Consider the following 24,957-nt stretch of genomic DNA (forward strand, 5'->3'; position numbering starts at 1 on the left):
TTCAAACCTTTACATTTGAAACCAGCACCCACACCCTATAAAATGACAACCAACCACCCTCTGGGCTCAAAATTCACCTGATAAAATGCTTTTTCAAAACTTTTAGTGAAGATTCTGCACATTTGCTAGGTTAGACCTTGATTTAGTGTTATGGGAAACAAGTGTTTTGCCTATGTCTGACTTGAAGCCCAATCCTGCTAACCTTTACTCATGCAAGTAGTCCCACTGATTTCAATAGGACTCCTGTCAGACAAATGTCTAACTGCATGTGTTACAACTGCATTAGATTATAAACTCAACTAGGAAGGTGGCGGCTGGGGGGAAGAGGGACAGCACAGGGAGTGTCTTCTAGTGCTATGGTTTTCAACCTGTGGTCTGCGGACTGCTGGAAGTCTGAAGACTATGTCTAAGGGGTCTGCAAAAAGTTGTCATTATCATAGAACAGCAGTTTTTAACCTTGGGTCCACAGACTATGTCTAAGACTTCCAAAGGGGTCCATGCCTCCATTTGGAATTTTTGAGGGGTCTGAAAATGGAAAAAAAAGTTGAAAACCACTGTTCTAGTGGTTCCCAACCTTTCTGTTGGAACCCATTCCTTGGGATGGATTGAAAAAGGATAATGTTGTTCCTTATATTTTGTCTATTATCATCTGTTCTCTATTCCTCTGTCTTCCCCCTCTTCCCTCACTCATCTGTTACAAGTTTTTCTGCTCACTTGTCTCTTTCCACCTGTTCCTCTTCTCCCCTAAGGCTGTGGCTGCCCGTCGGTATGACCCAGTGCTAAGGCAAGTGAAATGAGAGCAGAAAAGCAAAGTTTGGGCTGGTAGGCTGTTGCCTGAGCCTACAACCTGTAAATGTGAACTACTACTTCAGCTAACCACATTGTGGGCCACAAGAGAAATAGGAAAAGACTATGGATGGATTTAAAACAGCTGCTTGGTGCTTTATACATGGCAAAATGTTTGCCATGTTTGTGTACATTCCTGGGGATGGCCATGAGGTCCTGCAGCTTTTTCCATTCACACTGATTCTCTCCTCTGATCTGCCCCTCAAGGCAAGAGCAGATAAAATCACTGAGAACATTGTACATGCTTGATACATTAAAAAAAAAAAATAGAAGAGATCTAACTAGCTGTCAGAATGCCTTTAGTGCCATAGTGTAATACAGACATTGCCATACTGAATCAGATCATTGATCCATCTTGTCCATTATTCTGTCTCCAGGAGTAGCCAATACTGGATGTCTTCCGAGGAATAACTGCCCATAGGGGAAGTTTCTTCCTAACTCCATGCAGCTAGTGGGTTGGCTTAACCCCAGAAACACAGGGGCTTACATCCGATTGGACAAAAAGTGCATAATGTAACCATAGCTAGCATCCAAGAATGCACCCATAGAAACACACAACCCCTTTTGAATCTTCCTGAACTGCTGGCTATCACTACCATGTAGCAGTGAACAGCAGGTGAGTGCCATGCTGTGCAATAAGTGGCGCACTCTGCCCGTTTTACTGGCATGAAGTTTAGCTTCATTCCCATAACAAGCCGTCACAAAAAGCTGCCGCGCTCGGTCAGTGTCAGATAAAGAACAACCTCCACCTGGAAAAACACGCTGCAGCCTCACATTTCCCCTGGGGGTCTGCAGGGGGAGAGAGAGATTCCAGAGGGGTTTGCAATCGCCAGCTCCGAGACTCAGGGCTATTTCTCCAAGAGTCACTAACAGGCTTACAGCGGGGATCTCCAGCTGTTTTACTGGGGGCGTCCCCTGGCTTCCTGTTCAAACCTCGACTGCAGGCCCAGCTCCCCCTCAGTGACCAGGCTTCCCACACTCCCGGGGGGGGGGCTGCAATCCCCGCCCCCCCCGTTCCCCCCCGGACCGGGCCAGCCGCCCCCAGCCATGGCTCCCTGGAGCACACTCCTACCTTCTCGACCTTACGAGGCCCTTTCACTAATTCGTGTCTCTTGGGGATGGTCCCCCCGTCGCAACCCATCGTTCCCTTCCAATCTGCACTTCCGCGTCGTCCCCTCTCCCACAACAAACGTACTTCCGGTAGGATGAAGAGTGCTTCCGGCGCACGAGGATGACGCACCAGGGACTCGGGTTGCTAAGGTCCCCTAGCAACCAGTCACCCGAGAGGCGGGGGAAGGGGAGGAGGTTGAGGCTGTGGCCTTGAGCTCAGTGTCCGTCCCTGTATGGATTGAGTGGCTGGTGGGAGGGCCCATCCTGCTCCCACAATACGCACTGTATCACAGAGCCCAACAGGGCCCCCACATGTAGGGTGACTGAACAGCAAGTGTGAAAAATCAGGACGGGGGTGGGGGTGGGGGTAATAGGAACCTATATAAGAAAAAGACAAAAAAATCAAGACTGTCCCTATAAAATCGGGACATCTGGTCATGCTACCCACATGTCACCCCAAACCTGCATGCCCAGGCACCGGGAGTTGGGCCCTGGCACACAGGAATGGCACTGACACACAGCCACATGGGGATTGGCTTTGGCACATGGGGATGGACACTGACACACAGGGATGGGTACTAACATACATGGGGATGGGCTCTAGGGTTGACAACCCTCCAGGATTGTGCGGGAGTCTCCAGGAATATAAAAATAATCTTTAATTACAGATTATGTCATGTGATGAAGCCTCCAGGAATACACTCAACCAAAATTGGCAGCCCAAGTGGGCACTGACAGATGGGGGTGGGCACTGACATATAGGCGCATGGAGATGGGCCCTGGGTCATGGGGATGGGCACTGACGTACAAGCACATGGGGATGGGCACTTGGACACAGGGACAGGTACTGACACACAGGGATGGGAACTGATCTATAGGCACACTAGAATGGCACAAACATATGGGGATAGGCACTGGCATGAAGGCACACAGGGACAGCATGGGCACCGTAGGGTTGTCACCTGCCCAGTTTTTCCCAAGATCATCCCTTTTTTGAGGTAGCTGTCCTGGGAAATCTGTAAGGGTCCTCAGTATGAACTGCCAGCTGTCCAGTTTTTATGGGGGTCAGGACCATCATGGATGTCATGGGTTTTTGTACCTCAGAGGTGGCAACCCTCGGGTATATGGGGATGGACATTAGCATAGAGGCACACCACGGCAGCACAGGCACATAGGGGTGGGCACTGACATATTGGGAAGCTGAGATGGCACAGATATAAGGGCCAGACACTAGCATGTCGGCACACAGGGACAGCACAGGCACAAAACACAGAGGACTGGGTATTGGCATGTGAGCACACAAGGATGGCATGGGCACATGGGGATGGACATTGGCATATTTGCACACAGGAATAACACACAAAGACAGGTCCTGGCACTCAGGGACAAACCCCTGGGCATGGGGACATGAGAACAGGTCAACAGAATGGACTCATGCACTGGAGGCATGAATGAAATGAGCCCTTTTCTGAACCTTTTTCAGATTTCATTGGCCAGCCTCTGAGAACAGACTGCCTTTAGAGTCTCTCTTTTGTGTACCTTTGACCTTGATTTATGTCAGTGTGAAAGCAAAGCAGCAATAGTGATGTCGCTCTCTCTCCCTGTCTCTCTCTCTCACATACACACTTCTCATGCACTTCATTTTACCTCCTCCAGCTCCTTCACCTTCACACACAAAAAAAAGGTCAAATTTTGCTGCCCTTATTCTGGCAAAATTCCCATTGACTGTGGGAATTTTTCGAAAGTTAAGATTGCAGGATTGTGGTTTATTACGATTCCTCGTGCGTCCATTCAGTAAATTTCAAGGTCCATTCAGACCATGTCCTTAGTGCTGAGACTCTAAAAGGATGACAGTCATCATGTGGACACCCTCCGACTGAGAACTAGACTAAGACTAGATTTCACGTAGGCCACTGAAAGAGGCAACAGAAAGGTTGAATTTAAACAAGCAGCCTATAAGTAAAAGGTACTATATCCTTCTACCAAATCCTGGGCCAGTCTCTTTAATAAACCATTTTCATTATATTAAGACCCTTGTGTTTTTTAGTAATTTACTCTTCTTGTACCTGAATGTGATACTTGCAATACTGTTTATAGTGCAATGAAATTTTCCTTTAAAACCCCTCCAATGATTACTGTTGGATTTTGTGCAGTAAAATTACTTGCCCATTTTATATTTGAAAATCCCCACCTTAACATGTATCCTTTTCCATTCTTTCTTTGTTGATAGGAATAACAAATAGTAATAGTTATGTTGGTGTTCAGTTTCTTTCAAGAGAAAATACTACTGAAACTTCCCCATCAAAGGGCCTACTTCTGCCCTGGATTTATACATACACCTCTACCCCGATATAATGTGACCCGATATAACACGAATTCAGATATAACATGGTAAAGCAGTGCTCTGGGGGGGTGGGGAGAGGCAGGGCTGCGCACTCCGGTGGATCAAAGCAAGTTCAATATTCCGCAGTTTCACCTATAACGCAGTAAGATTTTTTGGCTCCCGAGGACAGCGTTATATCGAGGTAGAGGTATATACTATATTAGACTTCTTTGTGGTTGTTTCTTAGGTGCTCTTCAGCAAGCTATAGCTCAGAGTTACAAAACCTACTTAACTGATACCATCGTTTAAACTGATCCAAAGCAGAATTTGTTTCTGTTTGTTTTTGTTTTTTGTTTTGATAAGAAGGTTCTAAAATTAAAATGCTTTCAGAAAACACAGCTAGGAAAATATGGGGAAATGAACAAACAACTGGTTCAGCTATTAGTCTGAATTGATAGAATTAGCTGCATCACTACTTGTTCCTGTTCTCGCTCCCTTTTCTTGCATCAAATAACTGGAAAGAGATACCTAAACCAAGTACCCCATCTCCTGCCCTGCCCAATTAAGTCTGTGAGAGAGTTGTTAAGGACTTAGGCACAACATCATTTTTTGCAATGGTATATTGATAAATTAAACATATTTTTATCAATACGTTATTTATTAATGTTTTGTGAACTACAAAAATTGTAAAACTCATTTAAAAGGGAAAATAGAAGAACAAAATTAAACATCGGAAATGCAGAGAACAAATTTCTGCAGATATCAGGTCAGGCCAAAATATGTACAGTGTGCTCAAAATAAAGAGCGGCTTAAATATTTTTTCTTTGCACTTCCATCGTAAATCTGTCTGAATGCAGCTGTTTCAGCAATGCATTCTGTTGCATGTTGGAACATTACATTGAGACAGCCAAATTTTCTTTTCAGGGACAAATTGCACCCAAATTTTTGCATCCACAAATGAATTGTGACTGCAAATACTGGCAAAACTATCTGCATGATTATCAGAAGATACAGATACAAATTGTACCTACAAAAGGAAGACAAGACTTGAAAATTTAAGCCATATTTTTTTAAAAAATAAATTAATTGCTAAAAAAAAATACAAAACAACACACAAAAACCTATTTAGGTATTTATATGGCCCCCATCACTATAATATCTGAACCCCAGAGAGAGAGCGAAATCATACAAAAATCATTGGATCAAATTCCTGAACTATGCAGAAGTGTCCTCAAAATGAGCGCACATGTATCCTGCAAGAGCAGCATTACTGTGCACCCATATTCTGGCCAGCAGCAACCCAATAAACGGATTATTCCTGTCTTGACATTCACCCTCATTTTGCATGAACAACATGCACAGATCTTATGTGTGTTTAGTGATCATAAACATGCTGACCATGCTCCCTAAACTTTGAGGCCAATTCTGTAATGGTCCATTATAGCTTCTTTCATGGAAGACCTGTGAAGCAGTAGTTGCTCCGTGGGTTTAGATGAGAACCAGAATGGGGAACACAGCTTTCTCTATGGTGCTGGGTATGGGTTTTCTGAGGCCTATATACACATAATCTGCCAGAATTTGTTCCATAATGTGCTCATAACATTGTAATATGAAAGATCTGTAAATGATATTTTATTAAAAATATCCGTAGATTAAAACAAATACAGTAAACAATCCCCTGGAAAAGGGAGAACGATGACGGCTTCACATAAAAATGTATCACAGTTTAAATCTTGGTCTGTTATCAGGAAAACCAGTAAAACACTTACATTTCCAAGTGAAAAAGAATAGAAAAATATATTTAACTGCTTTGTTTGGAAAGATAAGAAATCAGACAAATAATAAAATAATTGTATAACAATGCTCGATGGCAATTTTTGCTAAGTCACTCAGACGATTGATTGGAAGGGTTGACTCAGCATTTTCCAGACAGTGCTCTAAACTGTCGTGTGGAAAGTACAAATTCTATTCCTGGTCATAGTGGGCATTTCTACACAGCCCGTGGGAGTCAGCCTCCTAGCCTAGGGTGATAGACTCGGGGTAGCTGGCTTTCACTAGCACTCTAAAAATAGGTGTATAGACAGCGCTTTGAAATTGCAGCTTGGGCTGGAGCACAAGCTCTGAAGCTTAGGAGGGGTTGTTTCACTGTCACTTCAAAGCGCCGTCTATACATCTGTTTTTAGAGCACCAGAGCATGCCCCACTAACCCAAATCTGTCAACCCAGACTGGGAGGCCAAGGCTTGCTGCCACAGCCTGTGTAACGTTCCTAGTGTCTCCTGCTCTCAGGGCCTTAGTACACCTTTCATTGCCCAACAGCAACCTCTACAGGGTATGGCTGATTTAATACTGGCATTTGGGTTCTTTGTGGAGTCCTGTCTTCCTTGGCTCTCAGGATACCATAGTTGAGGGGTTAAAACCCAGAAATAGGGGGAGATCCTAAAGTTTTCACCATTCTATTCTAAGAATGGAAAGACTTCTTCATTCCATCATTGCTCTAAACTGCTGAGTGTATTTAGACAGCTCATCAGCTTGATTTTGAAGTTCCTGCACGGCACCTGTATTTGGATACTGCACTGCAGCATTTTTGGTGGCAACCGCCAAATTCTTCAGCAGGCTACAAAACTGGCTGCTGCTGCAGAGGATGTCATTCCGAATATCCTTTTCTTGAGTTTCCTGACAGAGAGAATCTACCAACTTTTGTCCCACCATAATGATCAGTTTGCTCTGTGCTATGAAGACTTCAGGCGGTTGATTATTGCTAAGACTACTGGTAAATACCCGAATGGCCTTGTGAAGGGCACCAAAATACAGTCTACAGGTTTCTGAGAGAGTGATTTTCTTTGCCAAGTCCAGGTTGTTCTGAATATTATGCTTTTTTGACGGTGGGAAAACCTAAAAAAGGGAAAAGAAAACAAGAAAGATATTCAGTTTGGTAACACAGAAATTGTTTCCTTATCCTGTATTCTCCTGTAGTTTCAATTAAATAAATTATTCTTCTCGTCGCTGCAGCTGATTTGCCACAGCCCCAAAATTGTCGCAGCCTGGAAACCTTTTGTAATTATAAAGCACTATTTCTAGCTTTGGTAGGCCATGAAATATCAGATCTTAAAATGATATGATCCCAATTGTAATCTATCTTTTGCCCACATACACACACTTCACTTACAACATGATTTTAGTAGCTGATGTCACAGGAACTGTTGGAGTTAAAAATCAATGCTTTAAAAAGGCTGAACACTTGGAATTCTAGTTTTCTATAAAGCATTTAGGCATTTAGGCCTGATTGTACAAGGTATTGGCTTCAGGGGAGTTGAGGGTAATCAGAAATCTGAAAATCAAGGCTTTCATCTCTTATCATGGCCTTTGAGATATTAGCTGGTTCAGCCATACTCTAAATAAAGTGAAAAGGGCAAGACAGTAAATAATGCTATGATTTAAAATTCCAGGATCTCATGACATGAGGATTAGAAGGACTTCTCTAGACTAGTACAGATGCTTTCAGGACTTGTAAATTGTTCCAAGCACTGGTCCCGGACAAAAGATCAGTAAAAAAAGAAAAAAGAATTCCTTCATAAAAATTTATTTTTCCAGTCAAATTCTAGCTTTTTAAAATGTCAACAAAGTGTAGAAGCCATATATAACTTCAGGGACCAAAAGCCTTTACTAGCAACAATTTTCCAAATCAGAAATACCTTTGTTTTTAAATCTGCATTCTTCTTTGCCACCTCTTTCGCTGAAAGGGTTTTTTGTGCCTGTTCCAACCCAGGAGACTTCTGAAAAATGAAAACACTTTAAACGATTTATATATTGTTTCAACATACTATGTCAGGTTTTGTTTTAGATAGTGGCATAAGAATTCCTTGTTTTAAAACTTACATGCAGCCAAATTGTTGCTACTGTATACAATGACACCTGCTGTTAGAAGCATAACTGATCAGCTGTAATTTCTATTACAGAATTTAGGAGCTGACCCTGAAAGGAGTGGTAGCATCCGGCCCATTATCAATGAACTACTTCCAGCTAATGATAGTATTCCAGTTATGACAGAGCCATTTACTGTCTGATACTTGTTCTTTATACTCTGTTCCCAGAGTAACTTCCAATATTGTTTAAGTCGAGATATTATTTCCTGGCATTTGATTTAAATACTTTCGCTCTCTCTCTTTCAGGGTTTTATACTGCTGTCCATAGTATCTGAGTGCCTTCCGTGTAAAAGCGAGAGCTAGAGCAATGTTCCTAGTGAGCTTCTTGGAGTCGCTGGCATTTCTCCCTTTTGGGAAAAATTACTCAACTGACAAGCACCTGGAAAATTAATAAATAGATCAGGTAATCTACAGTATAAGATTAAGTTGCTTAGACCATTTAGTTTATGTTTTACCACATTTTGTAAATTACCCCTACACCTCAAAGCCACATTTTCTAGCAAATCACAAACACGGAAGCTGACATTTCCTGCATCTGAGCACCATAGTTGATGTGCACCCAAAACACAAAATTGTGCCATAACCATTAACATTAAATATGCTGACACGAAACAAATAGCACCCTAAAGAAACACATAGTTTGAAGCTGGGCTGAAAATTTAGCCCTAAGCACATCTGGGTGGTGAGGTTCAAGAATTGCTTTCTAAGAATGGACAAGCCCCACTTCTCTAGTCCTTCTATAATTGACTGGCTGCCTCGGTTGTGGCTCCCGAAGGCCTGGAGGTAGGCAATCAGGCTAGCAGGTGAAACTGAATATAAACCAAAGCGAGATTTGTGATAAAACAAAGTTAAAATAGAGCAAGTAAACTTACCTGCACACAACATGAAGCAGAAAATTGGCAGCAAATCATGTTACACTGACCTGTAACTGAACATAATCACAGTCTTCAGTGACATTTTCTCTTGATTTCTCAGAAGAGACTTTGTTTTTGTTTGGTTTATCCAAAGTATTTCTTTGGAGTGAATCAAGTTCTCTTCTTCTGGGTATTGGGATCGGCTTTGCCATTTTATAATCTGTACCAATTTTTGGTGTCTTGGTCTCTTCTTCCTTGCAATTCTTTTTGAAGAGAAGCTTTCCATTAGCTATGATGATAGATACAAATCTCTTGATATCATCTGGAATTGTGCGGGCTACCATAACAAACCGATCAAGATCATCTGGGTTATTCTGAGGTTTCTTAATGACCAGAACTTCCAGTGACCACTTGCAGTTATTCAGTGCTTCCCTTGTTTCTACCAAGATCTGGAATGAGTCTGTAAGAATTTTCAGTTGTGTTTTAATTCTGGTTTGAAGGTTATTGTCAGTGACGCAAGAGGCATTCACCTTGATGGCTTGAGCAAAGTCCAAGAATTCTCCCAAAGATACTTTTATGTGATCAATTGCTCTATGGATTTCTTCAAGGTTTGTCTCCAGGTGTTCCCGGAATCTCCACTTACTGCTTACAAAAATCATCAGACTTGCAACTGAACTGGATACACTGTGCTGCAGCTTGGTCAATGCTTCTATGGCTAAGTCAAGCTCCAATTCAATTTCTTTTGCAGGTTCTTCTGATGATGACATAGAAGAGGACTCAGCAGAAGTGCTTGATAATGTAGATAGGGTACTGGTTCTACTGTCCACACTGGAAACTGATAACCTGTCTTGTTCTAATTTGGAATCTTTTGACAGCTGTGGAGGAATGTTGTAAGTATGGTTTCCAAAACTACTGTTGTTTTTTTCAGTCCTTTTCCTGTGATGTAAAGCAGTAGGCAGCACTTTTGGAGTATCATAAACATTTGGTTCAGAGTTCTGCTCAACCCTTGGAGTCAGAAAGCTTGGTGGAACATGATAGTTACCGTTTTGCTGCAAAAGTTGCATGTCACATGAGGATGGTACATTATAACGAGGGATATCAGGAAAGGTTAATTTTCTCTGTGTTGGTGGGACATCATACATTTGTGGATTCACTGATTTGCTTTTGATATTTGTTGATGGAACATTTTGCAAACTAGAACCATATCTGGCTGGCGGTATGTCATACAGCACCTGCTTTTCCAGGGAACGACCGGAAGGATCTTTTTTTAAACCCATTTTTTCAGGTGATACCGGAATATCATAAATCCATTCTGACTTCCGAGGATTTGGCAAGGTAGTATAATGACCCAAACATTTTATTTGAGATAAATTTTGTAGTGAAATGTCATGGTCTCTTGCAGTTGTGGGGGGGACATCATACACCTGGAAAGCAGTACACAAGGTTTACAAGCGACATTTAGAAATATAAGGTCAGATCCATAGGCATAGGTCAATGAAATCGATGTAGCTATGCCGATTTATACCAACTGTGGCTCTGGCACATAGTTCTAATTCTCCTTCCTCTCTGAAATGCACAATCACATTGCAAATATGAAATATCTAATATTTTGACCAAGTATATTTTTGTCACATCCACAGATTATCAAACTGCAAGGTAATGTCGATCAAGGACAGTTTTATATAGTGAAGCAAACAAGATTTCATGAGCCTGTTAACTAGCAGAACTGATTCCAACCTCTTTAATTTCCGGTAGTCATATACACACATGCACACACGCAAATTAAAACAAAAAAAATGCACAGCTGACCACACTAAAATAATTGCACTGTGTTTACATTTTCAAAGGCTTCCTGAGATGCATACTGAGCTTATTCAGTGGCATACAATAGCTGCTTGTGTACATCTGACCTCTACAGCTGAAGAACGATGACTGATTCTGGTGCAATAAGGCCAATATAAGAATAATTATACATTTCGGGCCAGATAGTGCTTTGCTGCTTCACAAGGGTAGTGGGGAGAGAGTTCAAGATGCAACAGGAGTATGCAGTCGCTGGGCACAATTGCAGAGTCTGTGGTTTGCCAAGGTTTCCAGGGGTGCAAGACACCCTCACAAGTGGCAGGGAAGAGGTGGATCCCTGACTTTCCCCTCTTCATTGGTCCATGCAGCTGGCCAGATATACAAGGCATGGGCAAGCTGCACCTCTAATGGCTCCCCTGAACAATGGGATACTCACTGAGACACAATCCCTCCCAGAGTTTAAGCTGGGGTGTGCCGCTTCACACTGCCCCCAAAGCAAGCCAGTGTCCACTCATCACGACTGAGCCTTCAGTTTTCACTTTTCACCCAAGGATCTCAAAATGCTTTACAAATACTGGTGAAGTCTCACCACATCCCCATGAGGTGTAAGTATTACGTATTTAAAATTGTAAGTTCTTTGGAACATGGATCTCATTATTCTCATGGATCTCATTATATGGGGGAGGGATAGCTCAGTGGTTTGAGCATTGGCCTGATAAACCCAGGGTTGTGAGTTCAATCCTTGAGGGGGCCACTTAGGGATCTGGGGCAAAATCAGTACTTGGTCCTGCTACTGAAGGCAGGGGGCTGGACTCAATGACCTTTCAATATCCCTTCCAGTTCTAGGAGATGGGATATCTCCATTCATTTCATTTCATCTATTTGGCTATCCTTGTAAAGCTCCCAGCACACTTTCTGGCATGATACAATTATTATTAATAATAATATAATTCCTATTTTTAAGTGGATACACTGTGATACACATAGATTAGGTGTCTTGCCCAAGGTTGTGCATGAGTCATTGGCAGAGCGATAGCCACTAGATCACATTCTCTTCTTACAATACAATGCAAGTTATTTGTTTCTGCTTCAAGGTTACAAACATGCAGATATTCAAGAATATAAGAATCTGACATCTGTTTTACTTACCAAATAGTTCCTTGAGTCACCTTTTTTGGTGACAAATGTCACTTTAAATATAGTAAGCAAACAAATACAATGATAGTTCCATCTCCAGCAGATATCCAGTATAACTAGTCTCATTTCTTACTTTAAACTTACTTAATATTAAAAATAAAAAATCCACCAAATGTGGACTAGATTAAATTACTATAAAATGGATGCAAAACTGGCTGAAAAACCACACTAAAAGAATAGTTATCAATGGTTCACTGTACAACAGGGAGGATATATCTATTGGGGTCCTGTGGGAGTCTGTTTTGGGTCAAGTACTATTCAACATTTTCATTAATGACTTGGATAATAGAGTGGAGAATATGCTTATAAAATTTGCAGATTACATCAAGACAGGAGGTGTTGCAAGTACTTTGGAGGACAGGTTTAGAATTCAAAATGACCTTGACAAATTGGAGAATTGATCTGAAATCTATAAGATTAAATTCAATACAAGAAAATGCAAAGTGCACTTAAGAAAGAAAAAAAGCACAAATACAAAAAGAGGAAATACAAAAACGTCTAGGTAATGCTAATGTAGAGAAGGATTTGGGGAGAGGGTTATAGTGGATCACAAATTGAATGTGAGTCAACTATGTAATAGAGTTGCAAAAAAAGGCTAGTACTCTGGGGTGTATTAAAGGAGCATTGTGTGTAAGACTTGGGAGGTAATTGTCATGCTCTACTCTACTGGAGTATTGTGTCCAGTTTGGGGCACCACACATTAAGAAACATGAACAAAATGGAGAAAGTCCAGAGGAGAGAAACAAAATGATAAAAGATTTAGAAAACCTGATCTTTGGGGAAAAGTTAAAAAAATGGGTATGTTTAGACTTGAGGAAAAAAAGACCAAGGGGGGGACTTGATAACAGTCTTCAAATATGTTAAGGGCTGTTATAAAGAGGACTGTGATCAACTGTTCTCCATGTCCTCTAAAGGTAGGAAAAGAAATAATGGGCTTAATCTGTAGCAAGGGAAATTTAGGTTAGATATTAGGAAAAACTTTCCAACTATAAGGACAGTTAAGTTCTGGAATAAGTTACCAAGGGAGTTGGTGGAATCCCCATCACTGGAGTTTTTTAAAAACAGGTTAGACAAACACCTGTCAAGGATCATCTATGACAGGTGTACGTGGCCCTGTCTCAGCACAGGGGGAGGGACTAGATACCTCAAGGTCCCTTCCAGTCCTACATGTCTATGGTTCTATGATATTAAAGAAATGTAACATTCAAGTAGTGCTGTTTTTATGTTTATTCTTCTTAGCAGATTGAAGGCACTTAACTATTGTGCCGGTGCCCCACCTCACATCAGAGGCATGTACAGCATATTAGATTAACCATACACCTTTTCATGTGTTCTGCTGTATGAGTGTGACAGTATTAATGAGAGACTATTCTCTGCCATTCAGTGAGTAACACTTACACTGCTCCCTGGAGGGTCTTGCTGGACATAGATTTCTGCCTTTTCCGAGCTGGATGGGATGTCATAAAGCTGTTGCCGCTCTTCCTGGATATATTCTTTGGAGGGGATCGGTATAGAGCCCTTTCTGGCTGTGGGTGGAGTGGCACACCTCTAATAAAATACAAAAGTAAGGTTGACTTAAATACTGTTTATCATAGCACCAACTTCAAGACTTAGGGACATATCTGCCTTGAGTTCATGCAGGTATTCTGTGTGTGTACTCACAGCAGGATACAATTCTTAGACTCTACTGGAGTGGACTGTTGAATAAAATCATAATGCTGTAGGGAGGGGAGATGGGCACTAGGTGGCGCAGTTGGATGTTACACTTAATTTTTGAAGATTTGGATCCAAATATATTATTTTAAAAAATCTATCAAATTTAAAAGAGAATAAGATTCTTATCGGTTTTTTTAACTTTCCTATAGAATTCTCTACCAATCTTTATAGCAGAGTTCAAACAATAAATGAATAGAAAAGTTATAATTTACTTTTAAATTTTCTAGCACTGTTGCATATGATAAGGAACTCAGAAGTCCTGAATTCCAGTCCCACTTGATGGACATATTCAGCGACATGACAAGACTCACCTGAGTGAATAAGGCCACCCGGTGTTGTGGTGATGGAACATCATAAGCCTCATTTTTTATATATGGTATGGAGGCCTGAGATGCTTTGGGAAGAGTAAACCGGTGCTTGAGGGGGGAAGAAAAGAAGAATGTAATGAGAAAGTTGAAGTGATCTTAGGGCATCTGTGAGAATGTAATGAGTCTGATGGCCATTGCTGGAAGAATTCCTTTTGGGGGTGTTAATTAAAAAGCTTCTGTCAAATATTCACTGACCCTAAACTTGAAAACTGCTCATTGTCTACCTATTAAACAGACAGGGTTTATTTTTCCTATAAATCCCCTTTACTAGTATTTCCACTCTATTTCAGAGATGAATTATTGATAGATTAAAGGCATTCTGCCTCACATATAGCCCAGGAAATAGAAAAGATGTGTAGTGAATCTATCCTGATCCAGATACCAACCAGATCTTTTGGCTCCCAAAAAGTAAAACAACTGAAAAGAAGTCCATGGGGTTTCTACTCCACTTTTCCTACGGTACAGGAATGTAAGAACATAAGAACGGCCTTACTGGGTCAGACCGCTGGTCCATCTAGCTAGTTTCCTGTCTTCCGACAGTGGCCAATGCCAGGTGCCTCAGAGGGAATGAAAAGAACAGGTAATCATCAAGTGATCCATCCTCTGTCGCCCATTCCCAGCTTCTGGCAAACAGAGGCTAGGGACACTTCAGAGCATGGTTTTGCAAGACATCTGAAATGAGATTATAGTGGGTGGTAGCACCACTATTATTAAAGTATATGGTACGATAAAGGAGGTTGGACTTCTCTCAGAAGAAGCAAGTCTGTTGTTCTCACCTCTTTCTCTGGTCCTGGCCAACTCCTAGAGCACATGAGCCTAATGAGGGTGCTCTAATGCATAGACCAGTTACAAATTTATTTCATTCTTTGCTTGAAACATTGTTTTAAGAGGCATAGGAATGAAAATACCGCCATGACTGGAGGCTGTGGATATGTTTAGTTAAAATGCTAGCAGACTGCTAATAGATACGAGCACTGGGGAAAGGATTTTTCACTCACTCCGAAACCACCCTGAATTTTGTCTATTCAGCAATGAGATGCCCTTGGGACTGCACAGTGGGTCTATAAATAAACCATTGCAACACCAAATTTCTGACCAGAAGGAGCTTCTACTGAAGCTTTATGTTGCAATAAGCCATTTAAGAATGAGAGGCAGTGTTCTTCTTCACCATATTAACAATCACACCCACCAAATTCAGAGCAATGTGGCGGAAGGACATATTGTGTGGCGGAAGGACAAGGCCCCAGCTTTTTATCTCCCTGTTTCATATTTGAGAAAGGCCTGGCTGACTGAAACGTTGGTTTCTTGTAAGGACAGGAAATAAATAAATGAACATGAATTCTGTTATTATTCTGCAAAAGGAGCCATCTGTCTTACAAACCTTCTACACTGACAGAACTATAAGAGAACAGGCTTTCTTTTTCTGCGCAGAGTAGGTAAGAAGATAAGTAGAGTCCAGCTAAAAAGTTCTGGTTTGGCCCAAACCTACTTTCACATACAGACAATCTTATTTGGTTGATAGTAAAATGTGAATTAGTGAATATCACACTCTATTACCAGATTTGCTACAGAAAAGAAATTGCTTTGCATATTTTCAGGATCAGGCAGACTAAGACAACAAATGGCTGAAATTTTTATTGGACGAGAAGTAACAAAATTACAAGCTTTAAAATGTAGGTGGAGCATGCACACAGGTTTTTTCAGAGGGGCTTATTTTTTTCAATCAGAGTCCCTCAAAGACTGAGTAGCTTCACCCAGCTGCTGAGAGAACAGCTGAACATGTCAGAAGATATGCCAGTTGTCCCATACCATGTACATGGGGTAATCTAGGATACTTCAATTTGTACTGCTGCACTCAGATGGGCTGTCTACTTCTACACCTTTAAATGCGTGTGTATGTGTGGCTGTTGACTCCTGTGGTACAGTTGTTCTTTGTAGTAGCAACTGTGATGTAGCTCAGGCAAACCTGAAAGTGTAAATATTAGAAACATCTTAAAGATTTTAAAGTATTTTTCTTTCCTTGTTAAAGAAAACAGTTATAGCTGAACAAGGTAGATACAACATATAACATAGCAGCTTAGCAGGTATCACAGGGCAACAGTATAGATAGATAGATGGCTTTGCTTGCTATCTATCTATCTATCTATCTAACTCTCAGCTTGTGCTCCTAATTCAATAGAAAATGGGTATGTGACAATTTCAGGGCCTGTTTTTTTTAAAAGTTGGAGGCACAATTGCATATGCAAAATGTTCGTGAAATGTCATACCCAATTTGTGTATGCCTTCTTTGTAATTAGGTGCATAGATCAGGTCATTGCCTGTGCAGATCAGGTCATTGCCTGTACAGAAGGCTAATTATGTTCCTTTGAACATTCACTTACACAGTTTGATTGTGCAATTATGGTAATCACCCATGAAAACTGGAAGTGCTATTTTGAAAAAATGGACCTCAATCTCCATGGATACACTAAGTTCACTTGGTTTTTCAGCATCTGTTCACCAGGTAATACATAGAGCAACACTGTTGTCACTGTATCTTTCCTTTTGATGCAAAGGTAGGGAAGATGGCTAAAGGAGGTAAATGGAGTGAAATGATGGCCTACAGTAAATGATTAGATGAATCTCCTGCATCCTTTATAGACTGACTTAATATTTAAGTCTCTGCCTTAGATCATTTAACCTTTGTAACATACGTTTCATTTAGGGCAGGGGTTCTCAAACTGGGGGGTCGGAACTCCTCAGGGGGTCGTGAGGTTATTACATGGGGGGGGTCGCGAGCTGTCAGCCTCCACCCCAAACCCCGCTTTGCCTCTAGCATTTATAATGGTGTTAAATATATTAAAAAGTGTTTTTAATTTATAAGGGGGGTCACACTCAGAGGCTTGCTATGTGAAAGGGGTCACCAGTACAAAAGTTTGAGAACTAATTTAGGGGATGGTTAATGTGAAGCTCCCATATCCAAGGCCCCATGAGCCTGTGAGACAAAACATAAAGTAAAATAAACTGTAGTGAACTGCACTGATAAATCCCTGCTATTACTGCTCATTTTTAATTAGGAAGGCCTCTGAGGCAATTCTTTGTTACAGGAACGGCAATTTTCAACTGCCTATGTTAGGGCACTCTATTCACATTTAATAAAAATAATATTGGCACTTATACGGGCTGTTGGAGCACCTGAGTATTGATGGGATCACCCAAATGTGAACTGGGTAATCATGCATCCAGGCCTAAAGAAAGCGTGAGCAGAGAAAGAGAGGGTATCTCACTGAGAAGCTGCAACAAGGGAGCAGTTTTGAAGTGACTCCTGAAATGGATAGGGAGTCAATGGAGTTGTCTGGAGAAGGAGGTGACCTGGTGCATGAGAAGACTGGCAGCAGCGTTTTGAACTTGTTGAAGAACTGGGACGTGGAGAGACTAAAAGCATCTCAGTGAGAGAAGATGACAGTCTGACTGAGAAGTTCTATAACCACATTGTTACAAATTATCTTCTATAAGTGTCAAAATCCCACAAATGTGAAGAAATGTGTGTCTGTGCCTCAACCACTGAAGTATGAAGCTCTGGAATTTTATAGCTTAAGGAATTTTAAGCAATTTTGTAGGACCCATAAATCTCTATATTCCACCCAAAGCAGTTATTATATTCCTCTTCACTTCCTGTCCTAAATGCTATGAATGTATAACAGTATTTATTCAAGTTGCCTAAACAAAGCATAATTTACTTGACTGACTTCACTGCAACTTTCAACTGAAATTCTCAAGTCCCTGAAAAAGTAAAAACCGTCAGGCTTCCCTTCCCCTCACTGGTATTTTCCAACACTTGGCACCTTAATTCTTGCTTATATTCTTACCTGATTGGTTAGGCTTTGGGTCTTTTCACTGAATAATTGTGCAGCTAAAGCTGGCACCTGATATATTTCTTGAGTAGGTGGAGAAGAAACAGACGAAGGAAGTGGCTTAATCCAACTGTCCATCCGTTCATACGTAGGTGACAATGTGGAAGACTTGGGAGCTGATGGGACCTGGTAGATATTTTGTTGACAGATGGGCAATTCCTGGGAATCATGCTTAGAGGAGAGAGACAACATGTCTGCCTGGGAACTAGCAAGGAGTTGGAGGCGATTAGCAGGAGCTAGGCCTTGTCTTCCATGGAGGGAACATTTCCACCATCCTTCACTCTCTAAGACATTCTGTTCAAGAACCGTTAGGATGTCTCCTTTGCGGAAGGCTAGCTCATCTGAACACTCAGCCTTGTTGTCATATAATGCTTTTGCCAAGGTATTCTAGAGAGGAAAAACAAATTTAAAAAACCACATGCAGTAACATTTGCACTGCTTGTATTATTCAGAAGTGTTATATGGAGCTACCAGATTAACATTTCTCAGCATCTAAATTCATGCAAATTCAAAACTGCTAATATTTATCCTAAGGGTCAGTTCTCAAGGCATTGGTTTTACGAAGTTAAACCTTTTCAACATATGCCTGCCATGTTTTAGTGTGTTACAGAAATAAATAATACCATAATAATACTTTGCTTTTCTCCAGCACCTTCCATCGGAGGATCTCAATGAAAACATGAATTATATAAGTCTCATGAACACCCCTGCAAAGTAGGAAAATATCATTAGCTGAGTTTTCCTGATAAGGGTACTAAGGCATAAAGCTACTAAGGTCACACAGGAAGTCTGTGACAGAGTCAAGAATAGAACCCTCACCTCCTAACTTCTGTCTAATCAAGCTATCTATCTACAACTCTATCACATCTGGTATCTGAGTGCCTCACAGCTCTGAGTGTTAACCACATATCCATCCTCCCTCTCTTTTCATGTAAAACACAATGCTGGAGGTGTTATTATTCATTTCCTTTCTTAGAGCCAGATAGAAATGAACCACCTGGTAGTCACTACCCTGAGGATTTCAAGAAAATATCAAGAAAATAACCCAGTGGTTCTGGGTTATATAAATAATAAATATATATATAAATAATCACCAGTGGCCAGTCTACACTAGCATTTCCACCAGTGTTAGTACTGGGAGAGAAGCACCTGTGCCAGCATAGGGGTGGGGTGGGGTGGACAGAGATTTCCCTAAAGTATTCAGAGTAGGCAAGACCCCTGCTGTGAACATGAGATTAAGGAAATTTCAAATCAATGAGCATAATAACAGATCTGAGAATAATGATGCTGCTAGTCATTTTACTGGTGGAAGATAATCTCCACGAGATACTTATATGGCCCCCATTATGATAGCATCTAAGCATCTTCTCATGTATTTATCCTCACTGCACTTCCATTAGGTTAGGAAGTGCTATTAGCCACATATTATAGGTGGGAACTGAGGCATACGACACATTTGTGACAGAGCATGGACTTGAACCCGCATCTGCTAAGTCCTATACAAGCATACTAACTCAGTGAACTATGCTTCCACTCTATTTAATGTTTATAGTGATCACGTGTATGTGGCTAAACATGTTTTGTTCTTAGAACTCAGGTTTTTAGTAAGCAATTGATTTTACTATCATTAAACCAGCCAAAAGTAATAGCAAACGTGGTCTTCATCATTGGAGGCATTTTTGTACAATTTACTACAGCTGATGAAAGAATAAAAAAAAGTATGCACATACTATTTCCCATACATGGATTTATTTTCAGCTTCAAAATAAGATCAACCACTTTCTCCATGGAATGTGGATTAGGAAAAACAGTTTCTTATCCAGAAGTGCGAGTAATGTCCAAAGAGATAGCGTCTGCATTGGAAACATAATGCCTTGTATTTTTATCCAGCGCATTTGCCATAAAGCAACAGCTGGTTTGAAGTATCAGGAGAAGAAAATCAATTTGTCAGCTCAGCTGATAAAGCGGCCTGTTGTTGGTAGCATAAATTTCTTCATCGGGATGGCTTGGAACAATGGCCCTTTTATGATACATGGGTTTATCCACACATACTGCACTAGCAGCTGTCAGAGATGGACAGCAACAGTCCCACTTACCTTATGTCCTAGTTTGATTAAAATGCTCTTGTTGCCTTGTACGTGTCAGTCCCAAATTCTACTTTGACGATACCAAATGCTTGGGACCACATGTGTTTAAGTGAGACATTCTGTAATCTCATCATACAGTATAACCCAGAGAGGGATAGGGCATTTCACATTGTCACAATTGTGAATAAAGGCCAGATTTTCCTAGTATGGTTAGCAGTAATATTACAATAGCACCGAGCGACTCCAACCAATAGTGGGGTCCCATTGTGCTATGCACTGTATAAACACACAGTAACAGACAGTCCCTGCCCCTAAGAGCTTGTGAACTAAATAGAAAGGATGGACAAAGGGAATATTTATATCATCATTTTGCAGATGGGGTGCAACTGAGGCATAGAGCAATTAAGTGACTTGTCTAAGCTCTCACAGGAAACCTGTGGCATAGCCAGGAAATAAACCCAGATAAAGAAGGAGTTCCAAACTGGAGTGGTAAGCACAAGACCATCCTTCCTAGTTGCACCAATGCAAATGAGAGGTGATACCCATGGTATGACTTGAAAAGACATTTGACTATCAACCTATCTGTAGATAATTATTTGTTGAGAAAACGCTATGGTAAGTATTTTTATGCCTGAGTCTGCAATTGCAGTATACATAAAACTATCTGATTTCAGAAGGGTTGAACGCACTTACAAGAAGTTTAAGCTTAGCCCGTGTACTTCAGTAGGAATCTCTGCAAATAAGGACCACAAGTTATGGCCCATGTTATATGAATGTATGAAATAACAGTCACATCATCAGTGCTTCAGTGACACTCAAATGTGATTTCAGCAGGCATTTCTGGGGGAAATATGCCAAGTACTCTCTAATCTCCTTGCATAGGGATAGATGGGTCTCCTTCTACTGTAAATGTATGGGGCAAGACAACCCCACTATCAGAGATGACACTAAAGAATCCTTAATCCCCATCCTTTATTCTTGTATCTTAAAGTTCATTCTGCAGCAAAAAGTGTTACAGAAAAGTTTCATTAGACCTGTACCAATAAATGTTTCATCTGGTGAATCATCATCAAGGTCCAATAATAACCAAGGGGGAACAAAAAATTAGTTGGAGGCTTAGCGAAAATGAGGCCTCATCTTCTTAAGTATAGGAGTCAGTTTGTCCCTTGATATACAGATATTAGCATTATTAATAAAAACTGCACATGGCCCAGAGTGTGTTATAACTTCTAAGCAAACATTCATAAATATGATTACCTATGTTCTGTGGCTAAATTAGATTTGAGAAGGCAGTCAGTTTGGAACAAATGAAAACAAAGATGCCTTTACATTGCATATATTGACGTGTGGACTTTGGTCCCAAGGGAAGTCATTGTGTCACAAATACCTTAATGAGATTTACAGAAGGGCAAAGAGTAATGTTATGTCCATTAATATAGCTATGTAACCTAGAGTGATACTAAGTTAAAGCCCGTTCTTCAGGGAATATGATCGGCCCCATGGAGGTCAGGAGCCAATTCCTTTCTATCCCCCTATTCTGCATTGTACAATCAGGAGATAATATAGGATTTCTTCCTGTGCCTCTCCTCTGGAGCATAGGTACTGGCCACTGCTGGAAGTCTGATTCCAGATTAGAGAGACCAGTAATCTGATTGGTATAATAAATCTTATGTTTGTAGGTGTTATTGTCTGCTCATCTGTTGGATGATATGATGTATGACAATTGTCACTGTATGTTCAAAAGGCATGGAAACTGCCTGAGTATATTAGTGAGGATTTTAGGCCTATTTGCCTTCACACTCATATTTGAAGAGATTTTAGGAGCATGCAGAAACACTTACAAAACCTTATAAATGTGCTACAACATTATTACCCAAATTCTAAATGTTTGTTAATTTACTGTTATTTTAACCTCCTGGCACCAATTCCTGCCATAAATTGTAAAGCATTTTGCATCTAGATCTTGTTGCGAAAACCCAACTTCCTCCCTTGAAAGGTTTCAGATTTCTGTGTATTTTCCGTGTTCCCAGTAATGAAGGACCAAGGGAAAACCACAACAGCATATTGTTACGCCAGCACCAGCAACACAAAGCCAGTGAGGTAGGTTGTTCTGCAATTAACCCTTGAGCTCCACAAAATAAAGAAAAAAGAACATTTTTGAAGGGCATAAAAATGGTAAATTGTATAGCTTTGCCTTTGTTCCATGCCTTGTGTTCTCCTTTGCCTATCTATTATTAAATATAGTAAGTACCTTTTTTTCCCCTCTCATTTCCTTTCTGATTATGGTGGTTAGTCATCATGACTCTCATAACTTTGACAGCTAGGGAGTGAGTGAATGAGCAGAATACTTTATGTAGTACCTTTTATCTAAGGAATCTATATTAGCTTTTAATATAGCTTTTAGCAGCTATATTATCATTACATATTATTTGTATCACAGGAATACTTTGGAGCCCCAGTCATGGGCCAGCACCTGAATGGGTGATGTACACACACTTTGAAAATCATTTGTAAGTAAATTTAGTATTGGTGAAACATGCTAGATTGGCAGACTAAAGCTCTCTGTAATACCCCTGTGAGGAAGGTATTATTTTACTAGTTTTATAGGTGACTAACTGAGGTACAGTGAGATTAAGAGAGTCACTGACAGAACCTGGCATAACACCAGGAGCCATCATTCCCTGGTCTTTGCTCTGCCATTCAGCAATACTCTCACTGCATAGAAAACTGCACTCAGGCCCTGGCTACACTTGCGGATTCACAGCGCTGCCGCGGCAGCGCTGTGAAGCGCAAGTGTAGTCGCGCCGCCAGCGCTGCAAGAGCTCTCTCGCAGCGCTGTAAGTACTCCACCTCTCTGAGGGGAATAGCTTGCAGCGCTGCGAGCGAGCGTGCAGCGCTGCAGGCGCTGATTACACTAGCGCTTTACAGCGCTGCACTCGCTGCGCTCGGGGGGGGGTGTTTTTTCACACCCCTGAGCGCAGCAAGTGCAGCGCTGTGAATTGCCAGTGTAGCCAAGGCCTCAGATCCTCCATTCTCTGATTTACATTTACTCTGAGAAGCATAGTGAATTACTAAGCAGCCATTGGTTGCTCAAGTTCAGGGGTCGGCAACCTTTCAGAAGTGGTGTGCCGAGTCTTCATTTATTCACTCTAATTTAAGGTTTCGTGTGCCGGTAATACATTTTAACCTTTTAGAAGGTCTCTTTCTATAAGTCTATAATATATATAAATAACCTATTGTTGTATGTAAAGTAAATAAGGTTTTTAAAATGTTTAAGAAGCTTCATTTAAAATTAAATTAAAATGCAGAGCCTCCTGGACTGGTGGCCATGACCCGGGCAGTGTGAATGCCGCTGAAAATCAGCTCGCGTGCCGCCTTCGGCATGCGTGCCATAGGTTGCCTACCCCTGCTCTAGTTGTTCCGAGATGCTTTACAATAAGACACTGACTCTTAAAAGAGCTCAGCCTGGTACCTGATTTTGTGCCCACAGTAACTGTGTGCATAATTTTGTGGCTGCAAATAACTGCAGACCTATTTTATGAGATTTAAACATTTGACTACCTGATCTGCCAGTACAGTCAGGCTGCTAGATATTGATGTGTCATCAACGGTATCTGCAGTTATTTGCCCCAAGATTATTTGTGGGTGCAGAATTGGGGGCACCAAACTTGAGCTCATTTTTCAAAACCAGGCCCCAAATAGTCTTTCACACTTGCCTGGGACATGTGTAAAGACTCACTATCACAGGCCCTTTCTGTTATTTGAGCAGAAATGCTCCCGGAAGATTGTGTGTGTGTTTATTAGTCAATCATTCCCACGATCACTGAGACCTCTGTGGGCTGCTGGGATAAGAGATAGTTCTGCTCTGAGGCCAAAGAGAATTGCATTTTTTGTTTGTTACCAGAGAATCGGAAACTGGCTGTCTAACACCATCAGCCACACAATGCTGACAAGGCCAGCTGTATGCAGCTCTTGGGTAGTTTTATGTGATCTCTATACTTCTCTTTAATGCACACTTCAAATACTCAATGCACTATAAACACTAAAGCAGCAGAGATGAGATCAAAGTATTTTTGTCTGTGTTGTTTGTTGCTTCTTTAAAGGTCCCATCTTCCCTAAAAAGGCATATAGCAAGGACACAAACATTTTCCCATAAACCCCACTGCTACCCTAAAAAGATAAAGGAACATGATTTATTAGAAACCAAGTACAACACTTCATGAAGGTACCTCAACAGATGATGTGTTAATCACTCCCAGCGTGAGGCAAATTTCAGATAGCCAATGAACGAATTTAGGCCTAGAAAGTGAACATCATTCCCAAGCTCCCTTTGAGAACTTATTTTCCTCTGAATATGTATGTATAACCCCTATTTATAACCACATGAGTTAATTACATAGTTTGAGGGGAGGAAAGTCACATTAAAGACTGATAACGGAGATGGTTTAGCTGTCTAAAAGCAGCAGTTTTAGTTCCCTGGCAACACAAGTTAGAATCCTAGTTCCGTCAACACAACCTTTCACCTTTCTGAAAAGGTAAATTAAATTCTTCCTTATCACATAATGCACTTGATCAGACAAAATCTGAAAAGGTGAAGTTTTGCACAGATATAAGTCCCATGTTCTGCCGGGCTGCTAACCTCCACCCCCCAACCTGAAATGATTCATGGACGTGCAGTACAGAATTTGGGAAGCACTTTGGGATCCTTCAGGATGAAAGTTGCTGTGTAATTGTATGTTTATTAATGAAAAATAGTGGGAAATAATGTTGTTAAAAGTCCACAAAGCTGACAATGCAATTATTTAACCTCAAGTAGCTGTAGTTACATATAGAAAAACA

The 24,957-nt window shown here is 41.0% G+C and overlaps 2 protein-coding genes across 5 annotated transcripts in view; both read right to left on the reverse strand.

The window, feature by feature from the left end:
- The window catches only part of RTF2 (replication termination factor 2), a 55,429-nt gene extending 53,362 nt beyond the window's left edge, over positions 1-2,067 (reverse strand). For both annotated transcript variants that reach the window (XM_034786628.1, XM_034786627.1), the window contains exon 1: positions 1,919-2,067. In XM_034786628.1, coding sequence (XP_034642519.1) covers positions 1,919-1,987 — 69 coding nt within the window. In that variant the 5' untranslated portion in view covers positions 1,988-2,067. The remainder of the gene's footprint in view (positions 1-1,918) is intronic.
- A 2,910-nt stretch (positions 2,068-4,977) lies between these two features.
- CASS4 (Cas scaffold protein family member 4) overlaps positions 4,978-24,957 on the reverse strand; it is a 28,735-nt gene continuing 8,755 nt past the window's right edge. For 2 of the 3 annotated variants that reach the window (XM_034787822.1, XM_034787825.1), the window contains exons 2-7: positions 17,987-18,418; positions 14,082-14,186; positions 13,453-13,602; positions 9,126-10,481; positions 7,973-8,053; positions 4,978-7,172 (exon numbers count right to left, since the gene is read on the reverse strand). In XM_034787822.1, coding sequence (XP_034643713.1) covers positions 6,759-7,172; positions 7,973-8,053; positions 9,126-10,481; positions 13,453-13,602; positions 14,082-14,186; positions 17,987-18,418 — 2,538 coding nt within the window. In that variant the 3' untranslated portion in view covers positions 4,978-6,758. Of the gene's footprint in view, positions 7,173-7,967; positions 8,054-9,075; positions 10,482-13,452; positions 13,603-14,081; positions 14,187-17,986; positions 18,419-24,957 lie in introns of those variants that run through there. The other variant, XM_034787826.1, reaches the window with a different exon arrangement.

Source organism: Trachemys scripta, chromosome 12 (assembly GCF_013100865.1).
Source record: "Trachemys scripta elegans isolate TJP31775 chromosome 12, CAS_Tse_1.0, whole genome shotgun sequence".
In the NCBI taxonomy this organism is placed as follows: domain Eukaryota; kingdom Metazoa; phylum Chordata; order Testudines; family Emydidae; genus Trachemys; species Trachemys scripta.